General features: G+C 42.0%; 1 protein-coding gene across 1 annotated transcript in view; it reads left to right on the forward strand.

Annotated features, from left to right (window-relative positions):
- The window catches only part of Slc16a10 (solute carrier family 16 member 10), a 97161-nt gene extending 86938 nt beyond the window's left edge, over window positions 1-10223 (forward strand). The window contains exons 5-6 of the mRNA XM_006982792.4: window positions 6079-6307; window positions 9290-10223. Coding sequence (XP_006982854.3) covers window positions 6079-6307; window positions 9290-9522 — 462 coding nt within the window. The 3' untranslated portion in view covers window positions 9523-10223. The remainder of the gene's footprint in view (window positions 1-6078; window positions 6308-9289) is intronic.
- Window positions 10224-11363: the final 1140 nt, after the last annotated feature.

An 11363-nucleotide genomic window follows, 5' to 3' on the forward strand; every position in this document is an offset into this window, starting at 1 on the left:
TTACTGTGGACGTTTCTCCAAAAGGTGAATTGCTAGGGGAATGTATTCATGAGTTACATATATAATTAGAAAAAATAGAATGATGCCCATATCCCTCTTCATGTGTAAATGTTCTCTTCTGTTAAAAAAGACTGAACTGGTCAGTGTTACTTAGCTCTGTTTTTTATTCTACTTACTATTAAAATTTTACATGAAGGTATGAACTTTACCAAATATTTTAAAATGATATCCAAATACTTAACTATCCCCCAGCCTGAAAAGGGGATCAGAAGCCCCACAGTCTCATTTCGACTGGCACTGCTGTGTATGTGTGCAGTTCTGCGGAGAAAGTCAAATGCTCTCCCTTTCCTGTGAAGCGTTATAAGCCCTGCATGCTTCAAAGAAATCCAGCCCTTTGGTCACGTGGCCTCATCATTCATTTAACTAGTGCAGGGTGCGCCGGACTTAGCTGCTTTCTGCCCTCGGTGCCTGGCTGGAGGCTGTGAAAGTCTGTGGACATTATGTTAAATAAGCATATTGAGGGCAGCATTTGAATTTAACTGTGCCCAGTTATGTCTCTGCCTCCAAAAATGCCTTATGCTCACTCAGGTGTAGCTTAGCTTTCCACGTGAGTCCAATGTCTGGAGTAGGAGGTGCCTGTGTTGTCTCCCCAGAACTGCTTCGGGAAAAGAGAAAAAAAGATTGTGTGATGGAAAATTATTTCTCTTTCAAGCTGGGTTCTAGTATTGACAGATCAATATTTGATCTGTTTATCTGATATTTATTTGGAAGCGATGAGAAAGCAGTGGCCGTCCTATGTGGCCCAGTACATAAGGGACCCGTATTTAGTCCTCACAGCAGTTATGTTCTAACAAGCTGGGAGAAAAAGGTCCTGGGAAAGGGCCTTGTTTCCCATCATCGTGGTTACCACAAAGACTTTTCAAACACATTAGTAGAAACATTAGGCAGGTGGATTAAAGCAAAGTGAGGCAGTCAAGCTCCAGGCCTCGGGTGCTGAGGTGGCTCTTAGCCATTGGGTTGGTGGTATTGGTACACTGAAGAGCGTCTACCTAATGGCCGCAAATGTTAGCACACAGAAAGCACACAGGAAATGGCGACTGAAGGGCTAGAGATGGCCCCCGATAATTTAATTTGGCTCTGGACTTGTAACATTCTGAACTCTCCAACACTGTTGAAGTTCTAAGTCAGTTGGCCGTGAAGGTTCCGTGGGGGCAGCTTCTTCCTGAGAACTTTCCTTCAATACAAATAAGGTAAAAGAAAGTAGGTATTTTTCTGAAATGCTTAAGGAATAAGCTGTGTGTGAGTGACCTTAAGGAGTTCACTCCTCAAAGGAAAATTAAAAAACCTTTCTTTAGTTAAATGAATATTTTTTTTCACTTTATATGTATGAGTGTTTTCCCTGCATGCTTATCTGAGCACCACATACATACATGCCTGGTGCCTGCATAGACCAGAGAGGGTGTCAGATCCCTGGAACAGGAGGCACAGACCGCTGTGAGCTGCCATGTGGGGACTGGGAACAGAACCTAGGTCCTCTGGAAGAACAGTCAGTGATTTTAATCATTGAGCCATCTCTCTAGTTCCAAGTTAATAAGTCTTGTAGTGCATGTCTGTAATCTTACTAAAAATGCAAGGGCAAGGGGATTTTGAGTTTGAGGGCACCAGAACACATTGCTATACTATGTCTCAAAAGAGCAACAGTAATAAATCTTGGTCAAATAACAGAAAGAGAGAACGTAAGTTACTATAGTTTAAACTGAAAAGGGGCCGTGTGGTTAGGAAAAGATTGAGAAGTGCCCTAGGTGTACAGAGATACTTTAAGAAAACAAGCAAACAAACAAAAAACTGATCAAAAACAAAAAATGGAAGACGTAAAAAGTAGGAAACCAGAGAAACTGCCAAAATTAAAGTGCCTGGATCTCATTACATCACATTAATTGTTCCATGAAAATGTTTGTTATTAAGTAAAATTGAGTTTGTGCCAAATACCGAATGAGACTATCAGATGCCAAGTACGTATCAGTTGTCAGTGTGCTAAGTTGAAACCCCAGAGCTGGTTTTCTTGACAGAAATTAGTATTGAACAAAATAGGAAGAGAAATAAGGTGCATGTGTACGTGTGTCCTTTCTTTTATAATTATGGTGAGGTGGCTGGAAATCTGATTTTGAGTCAGGCGTGGTAGTTCTCATCTCTCACCCCTGGCACTCAGGAGATGAAAGCAGTAGGATTGTGAGTTCAAGACCAGCCTGAGGTATAAAGCATGATCTGAATCAGCCAAGCCAACACAAGAAGACAAGATTTAATTAGGATAGTTTCAATTTCCTGAAATCTGTTGATTGCAAATGTGTCTAAGGCTGTTCATGTTTATCTCCTTTCATAGTTTTGGACAGAACAGAAATAAACCTATGACTATGAATAGTAGGTTTTGTCTCTCCCAGCCCTTTACCTCTAGAGGTTTTATTTAGCTTGCTGTTGGGGGATGGGAAGTCCAAGGGTTGTAACGTTGGCTTCTGGTGTCCTTTCTGGGTACGTCTTAATATAGCAGAGGCATCACACGGTGACAGAGCCCGCTTAGCTTTTTGATTAAAAATAACCCCCTAACTCTTTGCCTACCTCTCAGACATTTTGATTTCCACATTTTGATTATATTTAGGCCTTTTTCTCTCAAGCCTCAGAATGTCTTTTGCTTGTTTAGGATCTCAGAGGGCTAGAGCCTGGTTATGTTGGTTGGTTGTATGTCAACTTGATCCAAGCTAGAGTCATTTAGGGAAAAGGATTCTCACTTGAGAAAATGCCTCTGTACATTGGCCTCTAGGCACATCTGTCAAGCATTCTCTTGATAAATGCTGTGGGAGGGTCCCTTCCACGTGGGCATCCTGGGTTGTATAAGAAAGCAGGCTGAGCAAACCACAGAAATAAGCCAGTAAGTGGCATTCCTCCATGGCCTCGAGTTCAGTTCCTGCTCTGACACTCTTTGATGACGAACTGTCATGTGGAACTGTAAGTTGAAATAAACCCTTTCCTCCCCAAGTTGCTTTTGGTCATCATGTTTTATCACAGCAATAGAAATTCCAACTAAGACAGTCCTAGTCTCCTCCTCCTTAGTACTGGTTCCTGTAAGCCCAATAATTACTCACTACTGTGAAATTACATGTGTGCTCTCATTGAAGTTGGATCAGAGAAAAAAAAAGATTTCCAGTTTTTTAAAAATGGGAAAATAGAATATTTTATTCCTTCAGAAAGTTAGTATGAAGCTAGGTGTGGTGGTACACTATAATCTCAGTCCTTTGGAGGTAGAGGTGGGAAGATGTGTGTTCAAGGCCAGAATATCTGTTCTCTCCCATTTAGGTACCCACTATACTTTAGATATACAACTATGGTAACATCAAGACTTCATAGTGGGACCTGCCACACTAACCCTCTTCCCCCAAATTTTAGTATGATGTGCCTGATTTATTTTTCAAATGGCTAGCTCATAGTTTTAAACCAATCATAATTTTACTATAAAGCCCTATTTTAGTACTGAAAACAAAAACAAAACAAACCCCTCAGATATATGATACAATGGTGTCAGAGAAGTAACCAACCTGGGTTGCGACCATTTTGCGTTTCTTGCTGCTATGTCCATGAACAACTTACGCTAAAGTTGAAAGCTGCATTCCCAAGGTCAATTTCAGGCGCCATGCTCCAGGAACTGTCCATGGTTCTGAGACAGCTGACCCTTCCACCTTGTCAGCACACAGCGCCAACCACCACACCAGTTCTTTTTATGTGGGTGCAAAGGGTCTGACTCAGGGCCTCGTGCTTGTATGGCCTTTAACCAACTGAGCTATCTCTCGGAAACTCCCATTCTTGAATCCCACCCCCACCTCTAATTATGCATCCTTAGGGCCCTAAGGTTGTGAGTAGCTTCTCTGACAGACACTACCAAGTTTGGTGTGATGATCGTTTTTTGTCAACTTGGCACAAACTAGAGTTGCCTGGGAAGAAGGACCTCAGCTGAAGTAGTCACCTTCATCAGATTGGCCTGTGGGCATGTCTGTGGGGGCATTTTCTTGATTAATGACTGATGTGATGGCCCCCACCCACCGTGGGAGTTACCATACCTAGGCAGGCTCTATTGGGTATTCCTATTCCTGAATAAGTAGCCAGGCAAGCTAGAGGGGAGCAAGCCAGTAAGCAGCATTCAGCTGTCCTCAGCTTTAGTTCCTGACTCCAGGTTCACGCTTGAGTTCCTGCTTGGCTTCCCTTACTAGAGGAAACAAGGCCCTCACTTTATAATAAATTCAAGAGGAGGCTAGTGGAAGTGAAGCCATTTTTAATATACCATTCTGCAGAAAGGGACACCATAGAGAAAAGCAAAAGTGGCTGGTGTGCCAGTTGGTGCCAGACAGTGTTTTAAAGTCTCTGAGCTTGAGAAATTCCTGTTCTCTTCCCCATCAGCTGGTACTTTAGAGACTCACAATCTCGCATTCTTCTAGCACAGCCCCTTTCCCAAATTCCCCATCCTATTGGTTCAGGACACAAAGTCTTAGCTAGTACAGATTGATTCCAGGGCTCAGTCACGTAGCAGACTGCCCGCAGCTTCCCAGTTCTGAGCGTTCTAAGACAAGCAGGCGGTACCTAGGGGTGAGAAGACCCAGTGCCTCTTGCTTTTCTGTAACTCTCGGATGAGCTTTAAACACGCCGCATACTGGGAATGATTCATTTCTCACATTGGTGTAACCTGGAGCGCAGGCCAAATGAACCCTTCCCCCCACCCCCCAGGTTGCTTTGGTCATGGTGTTTATCACGGCAACAGAGAAGCAAGTTAGGACCGTTGTGTCTGTAAGCATGCCAGTGGGGCCTGGGAAAAGAGACGAGACGGGACAGCGATCCCCATGGCGTCTGCTGTCTCCCATCTCTGCTGTGTTGTCCCGCTGTCACGGGAGGGCCCCCAACAGGGACATTCTTTCCACTCTGAGCTGCAGCACATATGGAGCACGAGTTGTAGGCTAGCTCCGTCTACATGCCTTAGATGTGTTCTTTAGCTTTCCCGGCACCACCGTCTGCGTGTAAAGCAGGGATAACTTTGCACAAGTGCACAGTTCTAAGCTCAGCAGTGGAGCAGCCCACCTGAAGTGACTGGAGTGGCGCCTGGAGCTTTGTAAACCCTATTGTACACACAAACTTTCTTCTGATAGTTCATCCCGGGTTTCCCAGGGCTGAAGACCACTTTCAGGAATAGGTCCTTTCACAGTAGGGTCCCGGTCCTGAAACTCGAGTTCTCAGCTTTGGGGCAGGAACTTGTACTCATTGAGCTGTCTCTCTGGCTCTTTGTTCTAGTTTAGAGACAGGCTCTCCCTAGATAGCCTAGGCTAGCCTTAAACCGCCAATTCTCCTGCCTCTGTTTCCTGGAATCATGGTTAACCCCCCTCCCCCCGACAGTTATCCCGCTTTAATTATTTCTTTAGAAGTTACTGACTGTCTGTTCTCTCTCCATTTTTTGTACCCACTATACTTTACACATATGACTATGGCATCCTCTAAAATGTTTCATTTTTCACTTTTTGTTTAAATATCCTTCTCTCCAGAACTAAGAGGAAGAATCATGTCTTATTCCTGTGTAAACCTCTATATAGCATAATACTTACTAAATGGCAGGCAAAATCAGCAGTTTGGCTGAATTAACTACCCTAACCTTAAGATGTTTGGTGGCCCAAAATAAATATTCTGAACCTTAATGTTTAGGTGCGCAGACATAATCTGTAATATTTACTTATAAAATATAATGGCTTCATGGATTAAAAAATAATCAAGTACTTGATGAATGAATGTGGGCTAACAGTATTGATCCAGGTGCGAGATCTCTAAACCTTGTAACGTCTAGTCCAAAGATATATGAACATATATAAATTCTGACTAAAGAATGTATAGGCTGGGAAGGAAAATTACTGTATAAAATGGTTACTTTCTTGTTCCCTAATGAAAATATTAAGAAAATGCAAGAGGCTCTTGGGGAAGTTGTTTCTATCTGATGGAGAGGAAGGGGAGGATCGGTGTCCTCTCGCGGTGTTGACCTGAAGTCCTCTGTCCTAGGTCCTCTCCTTTTTCTTCATCGGCCTGATGTCCATGATGATCCCCCTGTGCAACATCTTCGGGGCCCTCATTGCTGTCTGCCTGGTCATGGGTCTCTTCGATGGATGTTTCATTTCCATCATGGCCCCCATCGCCTTTGAACTAGTTGGTCCTCAGGATGCTTCCCAGGCAATTGGATTTCTGCTTGGATTCATGTCTATACCCATGACTGTAGGTCCTCCAGTTGCAGGTAAATAAAACAGTTCTATAGTACTTATACTAATTCATAGCATTTTCTACTTTGGTCCTAAACCTCATTTATTTGTGAAATATATTTAATGTATTAATCGTCCTTGTGTGCTTTCTCTCTCCCATTTTTAATAAGACTGTATGTTGATAGTAGGTTGGAAAGGATTGTTGAGGGAGCATTCTGCAAGTGTGTGTGTGTGTGTGTGTGTGTGTGTGTGTGTGTGTGTGTGTGTGTGTGTGTGTTTGTGTGTGCGTATGCATGCACATGTATGTATTAAGTCCAGAGCCTTGTACATGCTAAGCAAGTACTTACCACTGAGCTACATATTACTTGTTGGGGAGTGCTGAGCATTGAACGTAGGCATGGGATATCCTAAATACATACTCTTCCATTGAGCTATGCATTTATTTAGCCTCTACTTTTTCAGTTCTGTTAGTATGTGTTAGACAAATGGGAACATAAAAATGGAGATTCTGATAGATTTCTAAGCATATACTACTTTTGCATAAGAAGCATATCCCTGAGAAATGGTTAAAGAAAAATTATATTTAGTGGAAAGAACATGGCACACACCTGTAATCTCAATACTCAGGAGGCTGAGACAGGAGGAGAGTTGCAAGTTCAAGACCAACCTGGTCTACATAGTGAGTTCCAGGAGAGCTAGGGTTATATAATGAGATGACTCCAATCAGTCAATAACTAAAAAGTAAATAAAAACAAAAATATATCATCCATGCAATGGACAGGGATGAGTATTATTCAGCCATAAAAGTAAGGAGATAGTGACACTGATAAATGATAGGGACACTGATCCATGTCAGGGACCAGGTGAACAAACGTCATAAACATTATGCTAAGTGACCAAAGCCAAATATAAAAGGTCACATATTGCATAATTCTATTTGTATGAAGTATCTGACCTCTCCATTAGTGGTTGCCAGAGACTGAAGGGAAGGACTGGAGAGGGGCCACTCAATAGGGATGGAGTTTCTCTGTAGCATGATGAAAATGCTTTGGAAGTAGATATGGCTGTATAATGGCCATAGAGCATTGTGAGTTCAACTAAGTGCCACTCTGTTGCTCATTTTCAAGTGGCTACCTTTATGTTAAGTGAATTCTACCTTTAGAAACTTATAAATGATGGTGTGATGTCTTACTTGGGCACCAGTGTAAAGAGATCAGTTTTCAATACAGTTAGGAGAAAAATTCAATTATAAACAGTCTCCTGTGATTGATATAAGAAGCTCAGGGAAAAGTCCGCTTAATTCGTTCTTAGGTCTGAAACCACGTTGTTGGTCCAGAATCAAGGAAGCAGAGTTACTGTGGAGCAGGTGAAATACAGTCTAAGTTTTACTGGTGACTGTTCCCGGAGAGGAGGCCTCCATCCCATCCTCCTCTCTCACTCTGTTTGGGAGGTTTCAGATATGCAGGCGATTATGAAAAAGCGTTTTAGTGGGCATAATGTCGCTTTAGTTGGAATAGTAACCGCTCACAGACCAAGACGAGGGGGGGGGGGGCGTGGGGGAGTAGCAGGAAGTTTCTTCTGAAGTAGGAAGAATAACTACACAGAGAAAGTGACAGGAGAATTACCATCCCCTTCCCTCAGTGGTTCAGATGTCATTATTATATCACAGTAAAAACCTGTTTACTAGTATCCACGGGATGAAACATGAGACATTTGGATTCTGAAGACAGGACTCTTCATACTTAGAGAGGCTGTGTTTTTTTATGTTTAGATCCAAAATAACTGTCCATATTATTTATATGTACATATGTTGGTATGTCACTGGATACAGCCTTAACTATGCATTAAATGAAGTTGGATAGATGTTCAGTTCAATATGTTTCCTGGATATTTTAGATAATTTGACATTGTGCAGTAAAAGTTCAAACACTAAAAAAACTTAGAACTTGGAGTCCTGGATTTTTCAGGAAATTTAGAAGAAAAATATTTTCCAGAATCAGAGCCTTAGGATCCACCAAATACCAAACATACACTTTAGAGCTTTCTGTTTATTTTGAGACAGTGTCTTTCTAACTCTCTGTGCAGACTAGGCTAGCTTCAAACTCAGAGGTCCATATGTCTCTACCTTCCAAGTGCTGCGGTTAAAGTTATGTGTTGCTAGGCCTGGCCAAACACACATTTTTATACTTTCTTCCCAAGGATGGGCAAGCCTTTTTTCTCAAATGTACTTAAACATCTCTCTTTTGGGTTAGAGAGATGGCTCAGTAGTTAAGAGCCCTGACTGCTTTTCCAAAGGACCCTTTCCCCAGAACCCACATGGTGGGCAACCATCTCTAACTCCAGGTTCCTTCCTGCATGCCAGGCAGGCATTTGGTGCACAGACAAACATTTAGACAAAACCCATATACATTTTTTTTTTCTGAGACAAGATTTCTCTGTGTAGCTCTGGCTGTCCTGGAACTCACTCTACAGACCAGGCTGACTTTGAACTCACAGAGATCTACCTGCCTCTCTGTCTTCTGAGAGCTGGAATTAAAGGTGTGACCACCACGTGTGTGTGCGCACACACACACACACACACACACACACATTTATGAGTCTTTTTTTTTTTTTATCCCAGCTCTTGGATTTATAACTTTTCATGTTTCTGTATTACAACTTAAGGTAGTTTCTTATTGAAGTCAAATAAGATCAAACTGAGGTGTAGATATTGTAGAGACATTTGATCTGGATGCTTCCACCCACTTTCAGCTGAGACAAGGGCTGTTATATGATATATTTGCATATCCTAGGTGGCCTCTGAGAGGCTTTGGGAATGCCATTGCTAACCACAAGTGATATTTTGGTATGACCTGTATTCTGTAGTAAAATTTTAGGTTGATAATTTTTTTCCTTCCTTATTATCAGAAAAAGGTTTACATTTCAAATCTGTTGTCTGGGCGGGGCCTGCCATCAGTGTGACTGAGCTGGGGCCAAACCTGTTCTTTCCTTGTGACAGCTGCTGTCTCCCTTTCCAGGGTTACTTCATGACAAGCTGGGCTCCTATGATGTGGCCTTTTACCTTGCTGGAATCCCTCCCTTTATTGGAGGCATTGTGCTTTGTTTAATCCCGTGGATCCATAGTAAGAAGCAAAGAGAAATCAGTAAAAGCGCTGGAGGGGAGAAGACGGAGAAAATGCTGGAGAACCAGAGCTCTCTACTGTCAAGTTCCTCTGCTTTCTTCAAAAACCAATCTGACTCGATTATTTAAGGCCCTACATACCTCCACCTGACTGGATTCGCTTTTGAAGTTTTCCTTTTCTATGAACTGCAAATTTCTTATTTTTTTAAATCATTTTTGGAATAGCACAAATGGAAAACAGAACCTTTATTACTGCAGGAACCATTTTCTCTCCCCGAATAGCTTTGATATTTCCAGGGATCTGAGGGAAGAGACTGTTACAGGCAAACACCAAAGCTATCTCAGTGACAAGCAGCCTTGGATGCCCGCCGCGGGCGCTGTGTAGCTGGCACAGATGCACACAGTGTACTTGGAGCTACGCGGAAGGGTAGCAGTTTGGTTCATACCGGAAGTATTTTGTTGGTTGCTTCATATGGTGTTTTTAGTTCCAGTGTTTTAGTTTCTTCTGCATTTTGGAACTTTCTGCAAAAATTTAAGCCTGGATCCTAGATAATAACAGGCCAACCTAAGCCTCAAGTCTGTTAAATGATTTAAGCTATAATAAAGCTGGGCGATTCTGCCATGCTCCAGTGTCAAGGGACCTCCTAGGAGCAGAAGCTGATAAATACCCAGGATGGAGAAGAAGGAGTCCTCTCGTAGGCTGCAATCAGGCGTGTCCTCCCCTAGCCTTTGCCCCCTTTGGTTTGTAGTGTGTTTTACTCCAGTAGCCAGAAACACCCCAAATTTCTGATTTTATGTAAACAATAAAGTAAAATAGAATGTGTAAAAGATATCCTGGCAATTTTAACAGAATTCTTCTGACTTCTGGATTTATTAGCACTGTATTGTAAATGTCGTATTAAGCATGTTATCAGCTGGTGTAACGGGCACAGATTGGAGGTAGTGTAGAACTGCTTTACCCATTAGAAAAATATCTGATAGAAATAATTGCTCAAATTGACTTACGGAATTAGTGGTTCTAAAAGGTTAGATATACTTATAAAATGAAACAATTCCTAAATTTTCAAATTTTTTTTAGCAAAAATTTGCATTTGTGTGTACAGTCAGTCCCAGTGACAGGGACACATTGGGAACCTGACGCTCTCATTGTCTAGATAGACATCGTAGAGTTTACTTGCAGAAACTGAGAGATGCCATTGTAACCAATCGATGGACTCTTGTTGGTGCAGTATCACATATGTTCCTCTTCTTTGACTAGAAAATCAATGTTGTATTTAATCTGCCATGTGCTCCTTATTAACTTCCACCATTTCCCCCTCCCCCCCATTTATGTCTAGACTGTAGAAAGCAAGGTATTAGCTTTGAGGACCTAAAATTAAAATCAAAGTCAGGCCATGACCCATGACTCGTTTATGAAAACAGGAACACATTCCTCTGTCTTTGAAATTATATTTCAGACCTTTAAAGGTTAAAATGCAAAGTGTATTTAAATCATTAGCCTAGATGAATATTAAGTCACAGTTGAATGTAGCTTGTTTGTTCACGTGAAAAGTGTGTTATCTTCCCTAAGCACTTCCAGGATCCTTCTGTTTCTAAGTTATCTGGAAGGTGAGAAACAACTTTATCATCTCACTGCCTGGCTTTCCCCCTCTGTTGCTCTGAAAGGCCGTCCTTCCTCTTTCCATCCAGCTAGGGATGGGGCCACCTGGAGAGGACACAGACTTATGCTTGGAGGGCAGAGGGCAGAGGGCAGAGGGCAGCTATCACTGAAGGCTGGAAAATACAACAACTTTTCCCTTAATAGCAGCTTACTCACCTGGCATCGTGGAAGATAACAGCCTAAATGCTAAGTGTACAACTTATTTTAACGGGGGTTTGAATAACTGTAATTTATTTATTATTTATTTATTATGACATGGAATCTAAGTAGAACAGATTGGCCTTCAACTCTATTCTGTTGCTTCAGACTT

The sequence above is a fragment of the Peromyscus maniculatus genome, chromosome 16 (assembly GCF_049852395.1).
Source record: "Peromyscus maniculatus bairdii isolate BWxNUB_F1_BW_parent chromosome 16, HU_Pman_BW_mat_3.1, whole genome shotgun sequence".
Taxonomy (NCBI): Eukaryota; Metazoa; Chordata; class Mammalia; order Rodentia; family Cricetidae; genus Peromyscus; species Peromyscus maniculatus.